The sequence below is a fragment of the Fundulus heteroclitus genome, unplaced genomic scaffold, assembly GCF_011125445.2.
Source record: "Fundulus heteroclitus isolate FHET01 unplaced genomic scaffold, MU-UCD_Fhet_4.1 scaffold_38, whole genome shotgun sequence".
In the NCBI taxonomy this organism is placed as follows: domain Eukaryota; kingdom Metazoa; phylum Chordata; class Actinopteri; order Cyprinodontiformes; family Fundulidae; genus Fundulus; species Fundulus heteroclitus.
Window position 1 is genome coordinate 2,081,151 of NW_023396792.1, and position 24,499 is coordinate 2,105,649.

The window sequence follows — 24,499 nt, forward strand, 5'->3', positions numbered from 1 at the left end:
CTTACATTTACTCCTTAAACAGCACATTCTTGACCAAAACAATTGCATTTTTATTGCCAAAACCTTCAGCAGCGCAGCTATATTTATTTAAGGTTTGCTAAACTAAACCTCCTTTGTAACTCACATGCTCTTGCAACACTAACATACATAAGGATCAACACAGAGCATGAGTGCAGGGGCTGTTCCTCCTCTAAGTTTCTTGACACTGGGTGGCGCTACAGTAATTAAAGCAGACAGGAATTGTTAAACCTGCCACATGATTTGTCATAACATTGCACATGATTCCCCGAATGACACAAAACGGTGCTTTTCACACACTGATGCAAAGCTTAGCTTTACCTAAGAGGCTCATTCATGTCTTCGTTATCGTCTGTCGTCAATTAAGAGAAACTTAAAAGCAATTGTTTGGTTAGCCGGATGGTGGTAATGTCTGAAAATGTGTGTTTTATTTGCCAGTTGACAAAGCATTTGGAAAAAAGGTTTCAAATGTCTCTTAAACCTTTTTATCATTTCATAAATGGGTTCTCTATACAGGGATCTTGGCTAACGGTAAATCTATTGTGCTTTTTCTCTTCACTCTACTACTGCGGAAGTAGAAAACGTTTTCTGATAATTTCATCCCTAGCTCATTTAAACAATGTGGTGCCAAACATCAGCAAGTGGTACAACATTAAAGATTTTTAGAATCATAATTAGTGCTGAATGAAATACCATTAACTGACTATAAACTTAAAACGCAAACATGTGACCAGGAAATAAAATGTAATCTTGAATCTCTTCTAGAAGAGTAAGACTCAAACTTGTCCTTTATCTCTCTCTGTCACTTTAGAAGAATGAAATCGACCCCAAATAAAGTGCCTACTGTCAAAGAAAAGATACACCACCTCCAAAAATCATCTTTTTTTTTTTCCATTTTAACTTTTGACAGGGGAGTCAAGTTGTAGGCTACCACTTGTCATATAAAAAGTTGCGTATGTGTCTTTTTCACAGGAATTGCATCAAAAGTATAGATAAAAATAATAGTGACTAAAGCAGTTAAGTAGATGTTATTGCAAACGAGAACGTGTCAAGTATTTAACCCTACAAAAAAAAAAAAAAAAACACTACAAACCTCTGCTCACTGCTATATTAAACATGAAACACAAATGTTGATCACACACACTAAAGATTCTGGGATGCCAACAAACTGGTTGTCGGCTTCTTCATGTGTGTACTTGTTGATTGTGTGGGTCTTTTATCCACCTTTAATACGAGGGGGACGAATCTGCTGCTGTTTGGCGTTTCCCTCCTATTATGACTACCATTTGTTTATTATATTATTATTATTATTATTGTGGAGCCCAACCCGGACTTCTATCCCTCCAAGCTCGGCTCTAAAGTTGGCAACTCTGCTATTGTTTATTTCTTTAGATTCAAATCATGAATGCAGAGCATGTGAGTTAGAGAGAGAGAGAGAGAAAAACGTCTTTGAGGACAGGAATATGACTGCCGGGTGCATGATATAAGGACGGTGCTGCGGGGGGTCTCCAGTGCCCCTAGCGGCCGGCACCAGTACTGCCCGTTTGATTACTCCCAGCGTCGGACCCACACATCTCGAGCAGCGCAGTGTTGTCGAGGCTGGAGAGCGGTCAGGCGTGTGGGCAGGCGGCCGTAGCTCCTCCATCCTTCTCGCAGCACCACCACCACAAGCACCGAGCGGACTACATTGACGAGTTACCCCGGCCGGCGCACACCCTTGCCTGCCCCCCCACCTCCCTCCTCCCCCTGTCTGCGCTCCGGTGCCTCCACTGCAGGGCCTCGTCTTCCTCAGCCTGCTGGGGGAAAGTGGGTGTTTGCTGCTCACTGGTGTTTCGGCAGCAGCAGCGGCGGCGGCGGCGGCGTGAAGTGTCCTCGATGGCTGGCTGGAAGGACGGCTCGGTGCAGGAGAAGTACCGTCTGGTCGTGGTCGGAGGCGGAGGCGTCGGGAAATCAGCCTTGACTATTCAGTTTATTCAGGTCAGTGGCGTCAAAAGCTTCCTTTTTTTTAAATAACCCCAGCATTGGCTCTGATTTCCCAGCTTATCCGAAAAAAAAATAAAGAATAATAATAAAAAAAAAACATGGTGAAATAACGGGGAGGCCAGGGACGGGGAAAGCAGAGCAAGGGTACCGGTTCTGTTCTCCTCGGTACTTTACCGAGGCCCGGAACGGGTCGACGCGAGGATTACAGGACCGGAGGGTAAGATTTAAACGGGGGGAGACGGCTGTCACTTTAACGCGATGATTTCCGAGACAGCGCTACTTCCACTTTGCAGTTTATGAAGGCAGCAGCGAGACGAGAAAGAACACGGAGTCTGCAGGGCTCAGGAAACGTCCTATTTTCCCTTTTTTTTTGTTCTTTTCTATTTTTTTCTTTATTTATTTGAAACAAAGAAGCAGGTTCTGAATTCATGCCGAGTTGCTCCAACTAGCGCATAACTTTAAATCTAAGAAGGGGGGAGAAAAAAAAGTTCTCAAATCTATCTTTTACATATTAATTAGAATAAAACATTATACCATTATATGCTGTGTACTTTTAGGTCGTTTTCTTAGACCCGGAGGCGCTGTGTGTGTGTGTCGGCATGCCTGGCTGCGGTCTGGCTTCCCTTCGCTGCTGGTAGCCCGGGTTTGCTCTGCTTCAGCGGGGTTGGCCCGGTCGGGTTCAAAAGTTTTGACTCAATTTCTCAGTTTAGGGCAGTTTAGGTCCTTTTTGACCGGGAACAGACCAGGACTGGCGGATCTGAACCTGGGCCTCGTCGCCTCGGCCAGGACACGGATCTCTGGACCTTTACTGTAATTAATGCCATTCCTGGTCAGATTTAATAGAGTGTCTGTCTGCCCCTCACTCACTTGTTGCTGCACACTGCTGGTCAGATGACTTTTTTTTTTTTTTTAAACACACATTTTCATTACCTACATGGAAGTCAATTTCAGCTGTTTGGTTGTAGTTCCTAAAACTACAACTAACTAGGAGTTAAATGGCCCTTATGGAGTGGAGTCCAGGGCCACAGGTAATCATCACCAGAGAGCAGAGCCGATCAATCGTTCTCTGGATCCACTTTGGTTGCTGATCAAGCAAACCTTCCAATCAAATCTTGAAAAATCTAAAATTTGTCAAATTTAGTTAGATTCAAAATCACTACCTGTATGAGAGAACTTGCGGCGCATTTTTTAAAACTCATGTGTTGTATGTTTTTTTTTTTCATGATTTTTTTTTTTTTTAACAAACAACTTTAATAAAACAGTTACCAGCTCAGACCAAGAAAGCTTTGGTACTGGCCAAAAAACATCGTGTCAGTGCATCTCTACCAATTAACCAGCTAAATATAAGCTTCTTATACTCGCTGTCCTGTAAAAAGCAGAACTGAAAAAAATGTGAAATATTCAACCCAATAAGCGCAAACTGTTAATTTAGCTGGTGTGTTGTTGTTGTTGTTTTTTTTAGATATTTATTTTTGCTTAAATCTACAATAACAATGAATACATTTAGATGACATTATCCCAGCTTGTATTTGCCTAACAACCATAGAAATAACTAAAAGCTTCTTTGTTTCAAGGAAAAAGTGATTATATGGTCTTAGACATTTATTTTTTTGTTGTTTAAATCACAGTGGAACCGGCGTCGTGCTGTGAAAGCGTGGCGTTCTTACCAAAGCCTGCCTAAAATGCAGTGACTTCATCGGTTTTGTAGCAGCCCTCATAAAAAGGCGCGGATGTCAAACAGAGGAGGCGTGTACGCAGTCTACCCCCCCCCCCCCCCCTCCCCCCCTCCATGCGCTGGTTATATTCCAGTGCACTCCAGACGCAGCCTGACCCACTTTGACCTTCCAGGTCTCCGCAGTCGACACTCGGGAGCGGACTTCTTTACGACCCCCCCCCCCCCCCCCCCCCCCACCCAAATACCCCCACACAAAGCTGCACTGCATGAAAGGGATGACAAGCGTTGCCTTCGCCTTGCGTGTCTCCATCACCCCCTGCCTCGTGTGTCGTCAGCGTGCCACTGATGCTGCTTCTAGCTTTCAGGAGACTAGACAGCGGGCAGCTGCATGTCTCCACACTGTCAGACAATAGTGGGCCGGCACACGTCTCAGAGTGGGGGGTGAAGACCTCCTGAGTGTGTGTGGGGTTAGGGGGGGTGGGAGGTGTCTAATGAGGGTTCAAACAGCTCATTAACCGCATACCAAGTCAAAAGTAAGAGCCGTGGCACTGATTTACTTTTTGTTTTTGGCTAGAGGGCCGTTTTAAAGCAGCGCAGAAGACGTTTCCCTTGATCAGACGCGCTGGTATGGTAGCACAGAACCAGGAAAAACGTATTCTCACTAGCCTAAAACCGCCTCATGCTGTTGCTCAGAATCCTCCCAGAGATGTCGGTGCCGGTCGACCGCTCTTGATGTTGCACAACCGGCCGTCCTGTGGCGAGGTCCCCGTCGACTCAGATTTACCGTTAAAAGCCGACAGACATCCAGTTAAGAGCGCGTTCTTGAAAAAGGAATACCCCTGCTGGGTGAACGAGTTCAGCGTGACCTGTCCCAGTTTCTGCGACGTTATAAAAGAAAAGTGTCTCAAAATTTGACTAGGAAAGCAACACAACACAATCAGTTTCTGTTTTTCGCTTAGCATCTATACTCCTTATGTTATTTCCACTGTTTGTTTGCACCTTGTGTATGTGTGTGTGTGTATATATATATCCCTGGCTGGTAGAGTGCTACCATGCACTTGTGATCTTTCTAGCAGTTGCTTGGCGGGGCAAAGACCTAACACATGGTTGTGAAGTTGAGGCTTTCATCAGAACTATGCAGAGTGGAGGGTTGTTGTCATGTTGGTGGGCGTGGGGTGTCTGAGTCACCCTGAGTGGGTTAATGGTCATGGACCATGTGGAATTTGGCCCTTTGGCAAAGGAAGTCCCTGATCTCAGGACCTCCTAGGTTTGTATGGAAAAGCTTGACCTGCTTCCTGAATCACACGTGTGTGTGTGTGTGTGTGTGTGTGTGTGTGTGTCTTAGTGGCAGTCTTGACAATATGGGCTGTAATATACTGTGGCATGACTTCATTGTAATGATTAGTGATTATCTATAAAAAGTAAGTGGATAAGTTTGTGTTAAGCTAATTAAAACGGTGCTGGTACGGGTATCTAAGAGCATTTTTCTCTCATTTGTATAATTCACCTGGGTACAAACGGCTGTATTAAAATGGCACAAAAGTAATATATTTTGCCGATTTGGTTAAAACATTTGTTAATAACCCATGTCAGAGAATACGTCTAACACGACGCGAATTTGCAAATAAGAAAAAAATACGCAAGGTTGTGTAAATCTGGTCAAGAAATACTTGGCGAAGGAAAGAAGTCAAAGAACCAATCGGCTGATCGAACGCACTCCGGGGCGCCGCCTCATTCACAACAGCGACGGCCGTTGAAGTCAAGATGGACCACAAAAAGTAATCTGGTGCACACTGTTGTTGACATATGATGAGCTACATCACACATCACACATCATAGATGGTTTTCATAATAACTTATGCTGATAACTAATTATTTGCACATGGTAATCATGATGCAACATGTTCATACAGTAATATTTGATTATAACGGGAGTGTTGTTGTCACCGTTTACCTTTGATGTTCTCATGCTGTTTCTGAGTCGGCCCAAACAGACACCTGGTGGCGGTATTGTAGAATGCAACCAATTAAAAGAGTGAAAACTTTTTTTGGTGAACGGGTAATTTTGGTTGACGTGAATCTGTGTTGATTTTAGATAAACGTTGGTCAATAATGTTCTACGAATGCAGAAAAGCCTCCTTTTAAAAATTAGCTTTTTGCAGCAACGCTCAGTCTGCTCCCGTAGTTTAGAAAGGTTTAATATCCACTGGTGTTTGTTTAAAATGACATCAGCCGATAGAAAATAAACCTGATGACAAACCAGTATTTGATTTCACGTGGATTCTTAGGTGTTTGGTCACATTTTAGTCCCTTGAAGTTCCCCTAGGTGTGTTGTGCTTGGGCTGATATAAAGCTTTCTGAGCAGAGTCTCCGACAGCCAAGAAAACGAGCTGCTGAAGCTGGGATTTTCTTGGAAGTCAGAGGGAAAAAGATGAAGTTGCTTGCAATAATGGAATCGCAGGTCCCTGTGACTGCCAGCCTCCCTGATGCCAGGCGGTGGACACGAGCTGAAATGGCACCGGGATCAGATAAAATTGAGTCATATGACAAAATGACCAACTGCAGTGGGTTGTATGATGTGACGTGTGTGATTGATGAAACATCCCAAGTGGAGGAAAACATGACTCACGCCAACCATGTGAAGACTGCTTTTGGGGTTGTGTGCATAGCTGTACTTTTTTTTTTTTTTTTTTTTTTTTATAAAAAAAAAGTGTGTGTATCTATCTATCTATCTATCTATCTATCTATCTATCTACAACAACAAAAAATACATATATATATATATATATATATATATATATATATATATATATATATATATATATATATATATATATATATATATATATATATATATATATATATATATATATATATATATATATAATATACACAACAAAAACATCACATATAAATGGCTCAGTCCACTAGGAAGCGGCTGACAAGAGACGGCTCTATTATGAGGCATCAGTGTGATCCCGCTGCTGAGTAAACGCAGGATGTTTGTGTGCTCACAGGCTCACCACTATTAGTGCAGCGTCTGCCTTCGGCGGTGGGGATTAGAGCGACGCGTCCTGCCTAATCAAGTCCGGACAGATATGGGGATTTTTTAAAAAAAAAAACATTTTTAAAATGTAGGCTGGAGTCGGAGGCAAAGCACATGGTGGATATCCCTCTTCTCATACAGAGCCACTACCTTCCCTACTTTGTCAAAAAAGTTGCAATTCATTAAAAAGGAAGATATATAAAAGAAGAAATAAAAAAACAGGCTGTGAGGGCAGCTCTTGTGGGGACATGTGGAGGCACGCAGTGATATTAGAGCCTGGATAAAAAAAACCCGTAAAAGACGCAGGTGGTTTCACAAAGACTGGTGGACGCTCATCTCCTCTGATGTCTTCATTTCCTTTCGAAACACCGGACTGAAGTGACTTGGCGATGTCTAAAGTTTACAGTGTGGGTGAGCGTGTTTGTCTGAGAGTAGGTGATGAGAAGCTACTGTTTGTCTAGCTCCGTAGGAGGCTCATCTGTTGATGTCTCACAGAGCAGAGGCCCGCTTTGAGCAAACAAGCCCTTCAGCTGTTTTCACAACAAGCTTTGTGAAACGGTACTAATAATGCATTTTATTTAAATGTGCCTTTCAGGTCGCTCAAGGACACAGTAGAATAAAACAGTATTAAAGCAACAGTCAAAATAGAATCACGTTACAGAGCATGATTTCTTAAACTAGTGAGTTTTGAGTCTTGATTTTAAACGTAGGGTAAGAGTCAATATTATGGATGTCTGGCGGGAGGGCGTTCCAGATTTGGGGAGCGGAACAGCTGGATGCTCTACTCCCTATGGTGCTGAGTGGTGGACGGAGGAGGATGACCACAAGGAAAGGGCAGGGGAGGCGGTGTGCAGACGATCTGACAGATGATGAGGGGCGTGGCTGTGAATGATATTATATTGTTGATTTAACCGGAAGTTTAACAGAGGGATTTCTGAGGAAGACCAAAAAGGAGACGGTTACAAGAGTGAAAAAGGGAGGCGGTTTATGCTGCGCAAGTAAAAAGACGTAGAACGAGTGATGTTACCGATGTGAGTCTGAGATGATGGTGAGCCTGTCAAGGATGACACCCACACTCTTAACCTGAGGGGAGGAGGAAAACGGGGAGCCGGTGATGGTAGTGAAGAACTGTCAGTAGTGTAGATTTGGTACCAACTAGGAAGATTTCAGTTTAGTCACGGTTTAATTTAAGGAAATTAGACGTGAATCCGGGAGAATTAGGTTTGGCGTACAAGTAGAGCTGGGTGTCATCGGCGTAGCAATGGAAGTGGATGTCGAGTCTGTGGAAAATAATGTGAAGGGGAAGGAGGTAAGTGGTGAAAAGGCGAGGCCCCAGGATTGAGCCCTGGGGCACACTCACCTGATGTAACAGCGTATCTGTAGGACCCAAGTTAGGTGAACTTAGTGCTGGCCGAGAGATGAGTTGGGATAATGCTACCTAAAGACTGAGAAGATTTGTGTGAGGAAACGCAGGAGGCAGATCAAGAAGGATGAGGATGTTGAGTAAACCAGAGTAAGCTGCCGTGATGAGGTCACCTGTGAATGTGCATGTAAATGTTGTAAGTGCAGATATTCATATAGGGTTTTAGCAAATAAAGATCTTTCTGTAACTTATAAAACAATTTCAGTTTGCAGACCATTTCTACAGACATATTAAGCTCGTCCATCTCTGTAAGTTAGAATCAGATTTAAATAGTAAATAAAATGTATTAAAATGCACAGTTATTAATTTTATTTAGCAATAATTCAGTTAATGTTGATTGTTACAGCTTAGAGCTAATTAAAAAACCTACGATTTTTCCAAACAAAAGTTTATTTTTATTTTATAAGGCCATGGGGACGGCAATTGACTTGACATTTGTCCGTCTGACAGTCATCAACACCCTCGCAAAGGAGGGTGAGCTATAAAAGATCATTAGCCAAAAAAGCTGGCTGGTTTACAGGGCTGTATGCAATATAGTAATAGAAAGTTGAGTGAAAGGAGAACCTGATGTAGAAAAAAAGGTTCAAACGTAACCGGGATGGCAGCAGCCTTGAGCATTCCTTGTGTTCAGCTGCTCTGGAGTTAAACAGAAGTGGTCCAAAGCCCTCTTTTCAGATGAAAGGGTCTGGGATGCATATAATGTTTGTTGGTATTTTGACATATAGCCTAGGTTCTCTCCAGTTTGTGTGTATTTATATGCGGTAAGGATGCTCAGATACCGATCACCCCTGTAGCCTTTCTCTTGGCAGATGGCGTGTATAAAGCTGGCTGCCCAGTGGCTTATGACCCTGTTGGATAATAAACACGTTGTTGACAAGGCTGTGCGAAAAGGCTCTTCTGTGTAAATTATACAGAATGCTAAAATAAAGTCAGAAATCCAGTAGAGACTCTTGTACTTCACGTTAGCAGTTGCACATGAGTCAGACGAAGGCATATGCCGCACTAATTGCTGTGGCCATTTAAATAAAATACCAGCTCATGCCAAAGAAATGATGGAGATGGCAAGTTTAAGTAAAAACGATGGTAACAATCAATGTGGGTGTCTAAAATCATAATACAGGGTTTATAGCATAATTAAATATGGGGAAAAAATCTATTGTGGAATGTATAACTGGGAAGATTGATACTTTTGTTTTAGCTGTACGGTTCTGGTATGAATTGGCTCCGGCTTAGTTAGCTTCTGCCAATTCTTACCCAGATTTTATACCAGTATATTAACCATTGTCAGTTGTTTTTTTTCTTCTTTGCATTTAAATATATAATTGCAACATAAATACTCATAAAAATGATCAAGTCTCGGGTATGTACTATGTTTGCGTTTTCCTTGAAGACTTGAGTGTTAGCTACATTCCATTTGCAATTTTTATTTTATGCAAATCCCTCTGCAGGCCTGTTTACTTTTATGGCGCCCCTATCAAACCAAAGGGAATCTGAACGATCGCCTGTTGGTAAATATCATTTATTGGAGTCATACAATCCCATTTCCTTTGATTGCACGTTAAACTAACTGATGTGCGTTAGGCTCTGATCTAAAAAAAAAAAAGTTGAGTATGAAGGTCAGTGTATATTCAGGCAGTTCGTTTTTTTCCGTCTGAAACCAAAAATGGAAAAAAACCACACTAGAATTTATCTATTTTTCGTTTATTGAACCAAAACAAGAAAATGGATAACAAACTGTTATCCGATTTGCAATTTATTTATTTACGGAGAACGAGCGCTATGAACTGATCAAAGCTTTAAACCTACAGAACAGTGGTGGGGAAAAAATTATGAGCCCCCATTTTTGGGTTTCTTGGATTGTGCTTAACAGATGCTTTTCTTTTTGCCAGGACTTTATCACGGGTGTGTTCAGGTCTTGCTGGTTGGGTCCACCCTCCTCGCTGTAATTCCAACCATGCATTTCTAGTCTTGTCATAGTGTAACACAGATAAGCACAGTCTTGTTACTGAGGCAGCTCAGATGAAACTGGCAAGCTGCCCTGCAGCCCACCATAGGAATGTCCATGCAAAAGGGAGTTTCAGATCCACAAAGAGACTCCTGCCTTCCCTGAATAGTTCATGACACCACAGCAGGTCATTCCTTCTGCTCTGAAGCTGCTGTGAAACTAATAACTTCCCAGGGAGGAAGAGTACTCCTCATCGGCAAGAGCTAATCATCAGGGATGGGTCGCTGATCAAAAGATCATCATATCCACCCCAACGTTCTCCTGCGATAATGTGATTTGTTGAAATAAAAAAAATATATCTTCATTGCAATGTGGTTTGAAAAAATATATCTATTTGAAGCTTGTGATTCACTTCTTGTAACCATGAAGTTGATGCACCCGCTTTTATGGGCTTTTTATCTGGTTTCATCCAGCTGACAATCAAGAACATGGAGTCTAACCAAAGCATTAGGTGCTGAACCGTGTTTTAATTGACACTACCGCTTTCTGACAACGTCATGAACACCACAGCTTCATGCTATCACAATAAGAGAAAAACTGTTTAAGATAATCTAATGGCGTGTTCGGTTAATGTTCACTTTACGTCTGGAGAACGGCTGTTCTTTTAAGCCGAGTCTTCAAGAGACTTTTGAAGATCTGGTGGGACTCCCTTTCTCAGGCTCTTCTCAGATGCACTGTGTTTTCCTGGGGAATTTTTTTATTTCATGTTCAAACTGGAAGCGCCTGTCTGGATCACTGCCATCCCCGGGTCTCCAACATGTGCAGCACTTCCAGCGGTTGTCATGTCGAATTGTGTTGTGGTTCTTCCTCCGATCAGTACTGAAAAAGTGCCTTTATTTAAACATATATGTATTTAGATGTTTTTTTTTTTTCTAAGAATAGCGACTCATGTTGGGGTCAACGATCAGTTTTTCTTGTTAGGCTTATTTTTAATTAAAGAATCAATAATTGCAAATGTAAATGAGCCTGTTCAGCTTGTTCCTCTTGTACATCTGCTTGTTGTCATTGGGCGACCCTTACCTGATGACTGACATCAGCATGCCTGACAATGGACATTGTGTGCTTCCTCATTCATTGTGCTTCTTCTGTGTGCTTGCTGTTAAAACTAGTTGTTGTTGTTGTTTTTCCACAGTAATTCCCATCAGGTGTACCATAGAACAAAGATGAGTATTATATCAGGACACTTTTTGAACAGTCCTGTTCAGAATGATTAATTGTAAGGGGTATCAAGTCAAGAGGAAAGGCGGTAAATTTCAGACGCACACTTCAACTCATTTGAGTTCTGATTCAGTTTTTCAATTTTCGGACATGTCATGGTTAGTTTCCCCATTTGTTTTGTTTTTAAGTTGTTATTTTATCAGGACGATTTGGCAGTCCACACCCAAAAAAAAAAAAAAAAAAGATTTTCTGCACATGTACGTCACATGACATCTCATAAGGCATTAAGCCCCGCCCCCCCCAAAAAACACTAGTAATAAGAGATTGTGGCCATACTGCAGACATTCCTACTCAAACGCCTGCCGTAATATTTACTCATGCTGACCGAACAGTTATCTTCTTGGGCCTCCTGTGATGCCATCAACCCAAAACAACACAAAGCAGAATCATCTTTTCTTCAAACGTTCTTAGTGAAGACTTTGTATGAAGCCCCCCAGTAAAAGTCCTCGCTTAATTTTCGTTGTTATCGGTGCACGTTTATTATTGGAGAGGAAGTATACTACTGGAGGGCAACTTTAACGTTCTCTAAAATAAGCAAAGATTATCACTGTTGCATAAATGAACAAAAACCTGCTGACCAAAAAATAAACAGAACCCAGCCTGTGGAATATGACCAAAAAGATAACACAAGCGCTGTTCGCGCTATCGTTCCTCTTTCTGACTTCAACAGCTGAGTGCAGTTTGTAAAGACAGTAGCTGTATAACTACCCCAACTTTCACCGCTACGTTCAGATAAGGATCTAACGTCCCCCATAGCCCCCTCCAAGTGATTGGGCTGGATATTTTTTTATATTCATGTTTTACTCTGTGCTGTCATGAAGGGGAGGCACTTGGAGGAAAAACTAGCCATGATTTTCAAGGCTGGTCATAGATTCACCAATCAGTTGTCGAAAAAAATAACAGGAAGGACACTGTGACTCTTCACCGCGATTTTTGACTCGAGAACCCGCAGCTGATATTTGTGCAAAACGGTGAAATGATTGAATGAAGTTATATTTGTTCTAGTAAATACAGTCTTGAACGTGCCTTTCAATAATTCAGCTGCCCATGCAAAGGTAAATCGTAAACCAGTCATCATACTTTATAGCAATTCTCAATCTTTTTTTTTTTTCTTTATTAATCTTGTTTCTTTACTTTAGTTGAAAAACATGCGGGTTAGCAGGACTGAAAAGGTCAGCTACAGATTAACCCAAAGTCCCCAGTTCCTAACCGAATGTCAGCTTATCAGCGGCCTGTCGAGCTTGTTGTTCACATTACAGCAGAGGAAAAAAAAAACTGTGGTAGTTCCTTAAACCAGACGTATTATCAACTATTACATTTAGCAGATTATGCACACTGTGTTTATCTTTAGTTTCTGCTTAAACACTAAATTTCTGCTTTTTTAACACCCCCCCTCCCCTTTTTTTTTTTTTTTTTTTTTTTGGGCCTCTCACATCAAGGCCGTTGCTTCTTCTAAAATGCAATAAACTGTTATGGCAACATTTGCATCAACCTTTTCTGTTTTCTGTTTTTTTTTTTTTTTTAACCACCAGAAAATCATCAGTTAAGCCGAATTAACAGTAGCTGCTTGATTTTTGTTTTTATCAGCAGTGCAATGGAGAGAGAAAATGGATTGAATTTCCTGGTGACTCTTTAGGTCAAGTTACTTGGTACGCTCTGCTTTTTAACACGTCATGGCAGACTGTCCATTTCAGTGTTTTTATAAGCAAAAAAACGTGATGCACATGTATGCTTGCAGTATGCACACAGCCCTTCACACCTCAGTTTTGGCGATAAGAGCGAGAGAGTGAAAGAGTTTGATGTTTGTCTTACGTTGGCATCCATACACTTCATTTCTTCATATGTCACAGCTTTCTTCTCCGCCTCGGGGTTTGGCCTCAAAGCCACATTTCCTCTACACACTATTACGCTGTTTACATAGAAAACACAGGGTGGGGGCGTAGGGTGGCAAGGTTTGTATTGACGACAAAAAGCCGTGTGTCTGGATGTCCTTTGTTGTGACTAAATTTCTGTTTCATTTTGAGAAAACACCCTCTGAGTTCCCTGTTTAGGATATAAACTGCTTTACTCTTTTTATACTCGCTTACTGGGAACAACTAATTTCGTTTTTCGAGGATTTCGCCAATCTAGTTGGAGAACCTTCACTCCGAACTGCTGCTCAGGAGATTTTTCCAAGCTTTCAATTGCACCGATGTGTGCGGATGTAAATCTTCGGCCTGAAAACAGATCGACAAACCGGCCTGCTCTTTGATGCATTCGGTAGCGTGTTTAGTGAAAATCAGGTCAAAGTTGGGGACATATGGTGTGATACATAATTGCAGATTGTTTTTTTTTTGTTTTTTTACTGTACAGTTTGATCCAGAATTGCTCTTTTTAACATTATAATCGGTAAAATAAGAATCAGTCGATCTGACATTAAAGAAAACTGGGTATGAAAATCCTTTTCAGCCAGAGCCGCCACGATACGGTAGGCAAACTAAGTAATAACATTGGGCCCCGAGCTGATGGGGACCCTCGAGGAAGGTAAGGTGGTAAATAACTGCGATAGTGGATAATGTTATCGTAAAAGTAAAGAAAAAATAGTAAAGTCAATTATAAATCACTTTGACCCTTTCTATTGTTGCTGGCACCACTTTTTGAAAAAGTCAGGATTTTCAAAAAGACAACACAAGAAGGAAGAAAATGAAAAATGAGACGGTGGTGAGTCAGCTGTCTTAGCACCATGACTTGATAAAAGCCTGAATGTAATGTTAGCTTGTGTGCTAATCTTGTTAAAACGACATAACACTGTATGTTAGAAAGCAGTGTTGCACTGTTCATACAGACACTTTATTTGGTCCATTTACAAAACTTTACCACAATATAAACGGTATGGTTTGTGTGGTGGGTGACCAAATTTTTATAATAATTTAATATTATAAATCTAGAAGCTGCCACGCTTATATTATCAAACAGTTTAACGTTACATTTGACCTAACCAATGAAAACATGGAATAAATATGAAAATAAAATATTAACCTTTCATATTAAAAATTTACAATTATAAATAAAACCGTATAAATAAAACGTTGCCTATATTAAGTGAAATACTATGATGCATGATTACAGAAAAGAAAGCATAGCACTTCCTCACGCTTCCAGTCACTGTTACATGAGGAAAAAGGAGCTTCTCGGCTAAAACCGATCAAATCTTATCTGAGATCATCCATGTCACAAGAGAGGCTCAGAGGACTGGCTCTGATTTCAATCCAAATGCAATATTTGAAGGTCTTTTGACACGGAAGCCCTAGTTTCTGCTTTTGTCCAAGCTAAAGTGTACAAACGTCTCTAGAACTGATGGTTGACAAAAAATAAGGTTGTTCAGTTGTTCTGTGTTGTTGTTTTGTTGGTTTTAAACCTGTTTGTTGTTAAATGTTTAGACTTAGTATAGTCCTGGGGGGAAAAAAAACAAAAATCGTTTCAATAAATTAGTTCTAAACAGATGCTGTCTGGGGTAAGTGCTTAAAAGTTTAATAATCACAACAAAAATATATGCATTTATTTACATTTCTTTAAATATAGTGCTGTAAATGACACATAAATACATAAATATTAATTGGTAATTGCTGTTCATGTCTATCTTGCATAACTCTGGTGTATATGTCCTTAGAAATTGGGACGTAGTGTATAAGGGGCCTCAAGTGTCCCCCCATGGTGTTTAGATACGGCTCTGGTTTAAGCATATCTCTTTGTAGAACCAAAAAACTATGAAAGGACGCATTTTGGATTAGTTTATGTAACGGTCAAAAACAAACATATTTCAAATAATCTGATTGCATCTGTTTGCACTAACCTGACTCTAGCCATATGGATTTCGCTCCGCCTAGCTTTACTCACATCCATATGGGACATCTCCCATAGAGACTGATTTCTCCAACCAATTTTATTGTCCAGCCAATCAGGACGCAGGGCTGGAGTTTCATAGATGTGACGTAGTGGAGAAGCGACCGTGAGACTGTTTGATTCAGACAACGGCGGCTCGCATCGAGGAAGCAAGCGTTAACATTGATGCTGCTATTTCTTCCGTGTTGTCCAATCTACCTAATATTGTTTCATTAAAAGAACATCAGAGAACGGCTCTGAAGGCTTTTGTTGGTGGAAACAATGTTTTCGCCCTTCTCCCGACAGGATTTGGCAAGTTTTGTTTTCCGGGGCGCGCCTGCAGCGGAGCGGTTAGCGCGAACCATGTTAGGAGGCCTTTAGTCCTCGACGCTGTCGGCCCGGGATCGACTCCGACCCGCGGCGCTTTGCCGCCTGTCTTCCCCCCTCTTCCTGTCAGCTCACTGTCAATAAAACGCGTGCCACTAGAGCCGCTAACACATAAAAAAAAAAAAAAAGTTTTGTTTTTTCCTGCGTCGCTCTCACAGCGTCATGGGTTAGCTTCGATGTGAGTGGTTGAAATAGCACGTCGATAAAGATGACAGACAAGTGGCTTATCCAATCATATGCAAGGATTTTTGATAAGGCCCAGCCTTAAAAAAAGGCAATTCCTATGGATCTGTCCCAGATGGATGTGAGTGAAGCTAGGCGGAGCGAAATACATCTGGCGAGAGTCAGGTTATGTTTGCACACCCTTAAACTAGAATTTGTTGATTCAGTCTTTTTAAGTTCACACCAATTGTTTGTTTTATCAACCGGACATAAAAACAATATGGGACAAAAGTGACGTTAATAACCTGGACATTTCTCCTAAATGGAATAAAAATACAGGACTGAAATCAGGTTAGGGATGGCAACTCTGCCCCAGTTTCCAAAAAGTACCGAATGTCTTCAGCTCCAGCTCAGTACAGCATCTGATACCGTCGCTCATTCCATCTCGTTAGAGCGCCTGGAACGCTGGCTCGGCCTTTCTGGTACAGCACACATTAGGCTCCGGCCGCTGCGCGTCACAGCCGGCCCAGACAGTCGACGCCGAGTTCCTCTGTGTTGTTGTTTTTGGCTATTGTTCCGCGTTCATGCATCTGCCCGTCGCAGGATAACTGGTCACAGTATCGCGCTCTCGCATCTAAGTCGTTTATAACAACAGCACCAGCAGCCCTGCCTATGGGAAAGCGAAACGCTGGCTTCTCGTCTGAGCGACCCGAGCCCCCCTCTCCTGCTCTCGTTTAGTATTAGGAGCAATCGGTTTCCTTTTGAGCCTTCTGTTTATAAAGCCGCAGTCATCCAGTTTACTCAATAGATCACCTATAAGTATTTCTTCAATACGTCTGTTCTCGCTGCGGATGCTGAGCCCCGCCAGGCAGCTGGTGAACATTTGGCCGGGCTCACGCAGACAGCGTCCAGAGGCCTGCGGGCCACCTGCTGTCCTTTTTGGGGGGGGGGGGGAAGATGTGGCCCGAAATGAGACGGCCTCCCCTTCAACAGGTGACGGCGGATCCTTGCTTTGCGGACCAAATGCGAGCACGAGAGCGGGGCCCCGACAGCTGCGTGTCTCAGTTCCTCTCCCACCGTTCCAACACCGGTTCACATCAAGCGACGCTATTCAGCGAGCGTGGAGCACGTGTTTACATGCGCGCTGTGATTTTGGGTTGAGTCAGTGACGCACCTGCCGTGTGACTGTTGCAGCAGCGATCCGACAGCAACTGCGCGCGACCCTGTCCACGGCACCAGCTGATGTCCCTCAGCCGGAGCTGCGAAGCGGCGCGCGAGTCCGCGGTCAGCAGATGACCTACAGAGTGTTTATGTGTCGGTCGGACCACAACGCAGTCCTCTCGCAGACACGCCGCTCCGGATGTTTGGGAATGCATGTGGAGCTCAGGTCTCTAGGGTTCAAAAACAAGCTTAACATGAGAACTCGCTTTTTAAAATCATAACAGTCTGTCGTACACGTTAAAGCCAAGCTGCTCATTGTTTCTAATATGTTTTTAATTTGAATGTGGAGTATTGCAATATTATTTGTTAATATTGCTATGATGTTGTCAATTGCAATTAAACCCACATTTTTCCCACCCCTCCCTCCCTCTGCCTCATCTGTGTTCCCAACACTCATTGACCTTTAGCCTTTCAGCCACTGTTTTATGTGTTATGTTATGTGTTTTATGTTTTATGTGTCTGCTACGGGGCGACCAACATCCAGCTGGCTGAATATTATCAGCAGGCAAAGTGAAAAATTATGGAATATTTGAATCAACGATTATTGCATTCCAAAAAGCTATTTACAACGTTAATGCTGCAATGACAATATAAACTGGATAAATTGTGGAGCTGTATTACTGAGTGAAAAAACAGGTTGAATACGGAGCAAAATCTGTGTGTGTGTGTGTGTGTGTGTGTGTGTGTGTGTGTGTGTAAGTAAATGGTGCAACAAACCGCATTTTCTTTGATGCACTTCAAATAAAGGTTGGAGACGCATGCATGCTAATTTGTGCAGTTCTTACATTCTTTATCCGATTCAAAACTCCTTTCTATCAGGCAGCACTTTGTCTGCTTTGTGGTCAATCTTTGTCCCATCTAAATATTGGATCAAAACTAAAGTTACACAAATGGGTTTGTATGCGGCATCGTCCCCAGACACCACTGCCAAATGCTAATTGAAAGTTGAACCTTTTTCTCAATCTTTATTGTCAGTATGCTGATATTATTTATTTATTTGCTGGAATTTTGGAGGGAACATTGCAAGAAATTTAAATGATGTTTGCACGTTACAAAACAAGTACAAGGAAAATGGTAAAGAAACGGGGAGGCCGGTAAAAGCCCGATCTGTAAATGTATCACTTGTGCAAATATTTCTGTTCAGTAAACTGGAACAGTTAGGTTTTAGATCTGCTTTGACAGACTTGGCTTTGTATTGTAGTAGCATTTAAAAGAAAAGGTGATGGTCTATTGTTGTTGTTTTTTCTTTTTTTACCGACAACCAAGCTCGAATTTTGGTTAGAAATAATTTTCCGTGTTAAACTTTGCTTTTAGAAACAAATCCCATTCAACCAAAATTCCCAAATAGGCTTAAATAACTGCGATTGTGTATGTCATCCTTGTTTTCTTATCCCTACCGTTGTGCAGCTGTAAAAATCAAGAAAGTGACAGGCACAGCATGTTAGTGTTAATTATGATATGTTGCTTGATGGTTACCAGGCAGGCCTGAAAAGAGTGAAGATGGCGTCCATTAGGTCTGTTTTACAAGCAACTGCCTGCTAAGCTAATAACATTTCTTCTGCCTGTGTTGTGGGGCCGCTGTCTTTCAAAGCACTCGCCAGTAATACTGTCCTGTCTGGCATGTTTATCACCGAGTGGCCCCATTTCCTTAAACGTATCACTCCCGGTGGGGTCACAGGAAAAGATGCATCAATCTGCACGGATGCTGTACTGTTAAATCCTTTAGAATAGATTTTTTAGAAATTGGTCTTTGTGAATGGGTAAGAAAAAATGAAATAAATGTTTAGGTTTCTTTTAGTTGGCGTTGTCTGCACACCTTTTAACTGGGAAACAACTACTGCATTCAATGATGGCTTTGTTCTTCAGCTGATCAGCATCCCGTTATACGGTCAGTCATACGGTCTGTGCGAAAAGCAGAGGCTGGAAGCCACACTTCTCTGAATGGCTTTATATGGGTTTTTAAAGTCACACAGTAGTCTCTCTGTCCACACAGCCACTGCAGTAGTGTGTGTCCTCCCAGTCGGCCGTCATCACAGTGCTGCTTTGTTGCTGAGAGCGTGTGCAAACGCCGCTTCTGCACAAAGACGAGCAGAGGAAGAAGAACTGAATAAAGCCCCAAATGGACTGAAAACACAACAAAGCACAATGCGCGCTAACACCACAGAGTTTTTTTTTTTGTTTGTTTTTGTTTTAAAGTGCTAGGATCGTGTGGAGCGTTCTCTATCCATCGTTTGTGTTTTACTGTATCTGGTTTGAAGGGTTGAAGACTTGGTCTTTGTAGTAAAATATCATCTGTTTTCATTTATTTGTAGATTTGATGATCATATGACTTTGGTTTAGGTTTGGACTAGATTTATAAAAGGAGTTATTGAAGAGCAAAACATAGTTGGGGAGATTCCCTGTATTTCATAGATTAATTCTCGTCCACATTTGTCTGAATTTGTTCACCAAACACACCAAAAGGGTGACAGAAAGTATTATTACTCACATTGATTGGTTAACTAAAGGGACACATATTATGCAAAATCCACTGTTTTGCCCCTAAATACATTTTGTTGTGTACTTGGAGTCCATAGGAGTGCAACAAAGTTGAATGTAGTTTTTCAGGTCCTGCGTGGACATCTTTCTATTCCTTTTGGGTCAAAATTTTTCAGGCCGTTAAGTTTTCTATGTTTTCTGTTACGATTAAATTTCTTTTTTTTGTTTTTAACCATTACGTCACAGTATTTTCTACTGAGCTGCTAAACAAGGTCATGGACTTCCTGCTACCCATTTCGCAAATCTGCCATTTTTTTTTATTCCTCGGAACAATTTTGTAGTCCAAGTTGAAGGATGCCTCCTTTAAACAGACTTTATTCTAATGGCACATAAAGCAGCTTCTTTAAATGGACTTACCAGGGAGAAAATACTCAGCTGTAAAAAACATAAATAATAGTGAAGACTTTTTTTTTTAAAGTAAGCTCAGTTCTTCGCAATGGATTAAACAGCAATGATCTAAACTAGGGTTGTCACGATACAAAAATGTTGAGCTTGATAGTCAATGCCATTTTTGAGACTCGTCACCAGCTTGTAGCGCTATTGCAGCTAGCACGTGGCATCGTTTGGTGTTTGGGTCCTGTTCGTCTGCCACATAGGGAAACTACCTCCGAACAACACTTTTGTGTTTGTCTTGTTGGCTAAAGAAGGTCACGTATGTTGTTTTTCTGGCCGTTCTCGCCCCGTTAGCAGAGTTTAAAACTTCTAGCAGCAGCTCATTGTTTTCGTCAGGCGAGGCTGGAGCGAGTGAAATTCGGTCTTAACTAACAATTGGTTACAAATCCGGTCATACTAGCCGCAGAGTAACAATCAAGCCTAGAGATGACCAAACCTTTGACCGTTTGCACATTGCGGCTCTAAAAGCAAGGATGGATTTGGTCTAGATACAAAGTTTTGGAAAGAATACAACTGGCTGGCTGTCCAATGGCTACCCTTATCAAATCTGTAAAGAAAACTGATATGAACAACTATAAACCGATCTGTATTCTAACAGTCATCTCTGGAGAGGTAGAAAAGTTCATAGTCAATTTTGGGTTGCATACTAATCAACCAAAAACAAACTCCGGTGGTACGTGGATAGGAAGTAATGTGTAGGAGCTTTATTCCTCGGTTGGGGAGGGGTCGGGGTTACTGTTGACCACAGGATTTTATAACCATTTTGAGTTATTTTAGTTTCTCAGTGCAAGCAGTTAAGTGGATGGATCCATATCTGTCAAATGTAGAAGTCAGTGGAGCTACTCTATATGTCTATAGAAAACAGTGGGGTTCTCCAAATGTTTTGGACTTGGACCCATACTGTTTTTCTTGCATATCAGTTCTCTGCCTAATGTTTGCAACCTAGTCAGTTTGCAAATGTATGAAAATGATGCAGCAAGAAAAACCACCGCCGAGGCTGTGAGTCAGATCCAGAGCTGGCAAAAGGAAACCCCTTTCTCCCTTTCAACACAACACAATTCTCTGTTCAGAACATGGCATCTGTAGTTTAATAAGTAAATGCAGGAATAAATAAAATGACAGCCCATCAGTGTTTGAGCCTTTAGAGCAGGCTCAGTATAATGTGATATCTGTGAAGTTGCATCAGCAACTTTTTAGGTTTATGTTGCTTTCAATGTAACCTTTTTTGTACCCTGTGAGAGAAGCATTTTCTTTATCCCCCCGCCTCTAATTGAACAAAATGTGCTTATAAAACCGAGATAAGGACACTGTTTGTAGCGTGACCAGTATGGAGCGAGTAGGCCGCTATAAGCCCAGTGATCTGGTGAAAGAAAGGCCTTTAAATGGCACTTCTTTGATACCGAGCCTTTGAGCGGGTTCAGAAGTGTTCAGAGACCAGCATGCATTGATATTTAGCAGCGTGATTGAAGTTTTAATGCCAAAGAGGTTAGAAGAAAGCAGGGGGTTGACGGTGCCAAGAGCTGGCCTGCTTGCTGGGACATTTAGCCCGTGCTTTATTCTCCACATGAGTGCTATCACTCGTTTTACTGGTGTGTGTGCTAACTGGCCCGTCCAGCAGCATACTGATTTACTAGAACAACAGTATTTCCCTTATGGCTCTAGCAGAGCCAACTGCTGCTCCCTTGTGCATGATTAACGACTTATGAATAAATCATTAATTCTTTATTTTCATATTTGTTACAAGTGTATATTATTTATAATGGCAATAATTACAGAAGAATCTCATTTTATTTTTAAACTTCATACTAAAATACATTCTCACTCTGGGAGTGGGGAGTCCAGATGTATTGTTCTTTCAGGTCTTTGAATAGTTTGGTACACAGGTTTAAATAGTTAGAATAGCAAAACCGTCATGCTCTGTGTGCTTGGAGCTTAATACAGTGCTTGGCTTTTCACCTATTTTGTTACATTCAAAGCTGTCATTTAAATGGTTTTAATCTTATTTTATTAAGAATTTAAATTTTAATTCAATAGCAAATGGACATATCACATTTTAATATGAACAAAAAAAAAGAATGACAAGGAGTAGGAGTGAAAAACCTTATATAATCGCCCCCTTCTCCCAAAAAGTAATTTTACTAAAACAGAAGCAACTAACTATTTACCAACCAACCATATACATAGTTCTTTAAACACAAACAAGGCAATAAGGAACAGAATATAATCATTTGTGATGATACAGCGCGCCGAGTCCATATATTTAATCATATCCTGACAGCAGATTTTATTTGGTTATTTGCTTAAAAATATATCTGCCGTACTCTCTTGGGTTTCTTTAGACAGATTATACTATGTATTATTTTCATAAACAGAAACAATGTTCCATTAGATTAGTTCTGACTTTAGTTTTTTTTTTCCTGATCCTTTCAAGTTCTAAGTGCAGTCTTTTAATAAGTCCTTTTTGCTAATTTGTTAATAATATGTTAGGTATTTTAAACAAATATAATAGTCCACCAAGTCATAAAATTGAATCAGTTTTAACTTTTAGGGATAGTGGAAACCTTGGATCTCTGTACTGTTTCTACTTTTGATTCGCATACTTTGTTTTAGCGAAATTAAGATGGAATTGGTAAACTTTTTACAAGCATTCCCCAAAATCTATGTGATGGATCTTTTCTGGAAGGCCGGTGAGGCTGCAGCACCACTGAGCAAGAGCCATCAAACTATGAAGACCAAGGAGCTCTCCAAACAAGTCAGGGACAAAAGTTGTTGAGAAGTACAAGTCAGGGTGGTGGTATGAAAAAATCAGTATAACAAACCTGCCAAGAGAGGGCCGCCTACCAGAACTCACAAACCGGGCAAGGAGGGCATTAATCTGGGAGGCATCACAGAGACCAGGGGTAACCCTGAAGGAGCTGCAGAGACTGGAGGATCTGTCCATTGGACCACAATAAGTAGTACTCTCCATAGACCTGGGCTTAATGTGAGAGTCGACAGGAAAAAAGCCATTACTTGGTGATGAAAATAAGCAGGCATGTTTTGAGTTTGCCAAAAGGCACTTGGGGGTCTCCCCAAATATATGGAGGAAGGTGTGATCGAATGAATCTAAAATGGAGCTTTTTGACCACCAAAGCAAATGTCATGTCTGGCTGAAAATCCCAGACCTGCGCTGTATAAGCTTAATGGTTATTGCTTTAGTCCTAATGTAGATGAAATACTATGTGCACAGGTTGCTACTCTCAGAAATGCAGTACTTAAGATATATGCCTGCTTAAATATGAGTGCTGGTTTCTGTTTTTCCATGAATGTGCCTCCCTGCCAAGTAAATATAAAAAACAAACAAAACACATCTGTAAGCTGTTAAAACACTTTTTTTTTTAATTTTCTTTGACAAGAATAAAATCATCCCTCGACTCGAAGTGCAGCTAGATTTGAATTCTTAGTACGTTAATTGGATGAATGGGAGCTTTGGGCCAAGGGTCTTTCAGCAGGCGCTGTTTCACTGGGCTGCTGGCATTTAAGGATACGGCCGTGATTAAAGGAAAAGCCTATTGATCTGTTGCACATTAGACGGAAGCAATCTTATTGAAGTTATGGGCTCATTTAATTCGGCATCAGGCCAAAGTATGGTGCTATACACAAACGGCATTGTGGCTGGAACCAGCCTGTGAAAATGTTATTACCACTGATGCATTGCTCAGTTTTATAGTAATGGTGCGAGGGATTTGAGTTTTTTTTCTGATGATGATGATGATGATGATTTTGTGTTGAGTCTTAAATCTTTCCCAGCTAAAACTAAATGCTCCCCGGTGGCCCTTCAAGGGGGCGAACGCATTGTGCTCTCCTTTTCTTTCCATGTGTATTAGGTATTGAATATGTGACCTTTCTGGTTCGTATGAGCTCATGGGAAAAGTGGGTGTTTCCACAGGAAGTTAATGCGTTTCCCCTCCCCCTCTTTTTTTTTCTCTTGCTCACTCTCCATGGAGCCTACGGTCTCCCTCCCCCTCAAACCTTTTCATTCTGCCTTATTTTTTCCCCCTAATTCTCACTTCAAGTACTCCCCGGTACTCGATGAAACTCCCCGGTAATCCTCCCGCCTATTCCTCCATCACTCGTGTGAAACATTGTGAAGCAATGGGAGGTGAACTTTTAAAGATGCAAAGGGGGTTGGTCCTTGCTTTCTATCTGTTTAACATTAGACCCTGATGCTGTTCGATTACAGGCAGCTGCTCCCAAAAGCCCCCAAAGGTTCGACTTGTTCAAATTCAGGAACAGGAAGTGATACATGGCTGATCCTGGTCAGCTGTCCCTTTTTTATATACCAACATCACACTTTCCCATTTAATGTATTGTGCACCGCTAAAGCTGCATACATTTGTGCCGCTTTGAACTTTTACCGTATGCCCAAGGAGGCAGACTCACTGTGCTATCAGCGCAGACTGCCACTCTGTTACAGTCCAGCCTACAGTCCGACTTGGCAGGCTCCAGTCTGTCTGGCACGCACTTTGGGCCCTTAATTGAAATTGCCGCACTTGGCTCCGGCCCACTGGACTTGTCATACATATGGCA

At 41.6% G+C, this 24,499-nt stretch overlaps 1 protein-coding gene across 1 annotated transcript in view; it reads left to right on the plus strand.

The window, feature by feature from the left end:
- Window positions 1-1,531: 1,531 nt before the first annotated feature.
- Window positions 1,532-24,499, plus strand: part of rras2 (RAS related 2) — a 44,312-nt gene continuing 21,344 nt past the window's right edge. The window contains exon 1 of the mRNA XM_012850676.3: window positions 1,532-1,995. Coding sequence (XP_012706130.1) covers window positions 1,894-1,995 — 102 coding nt within the window. The 5' untranslated portion in view covers window positions 1,532-1,893. The remainder of the gene's footprint in view (window positions 1,996-24,499) is intronic.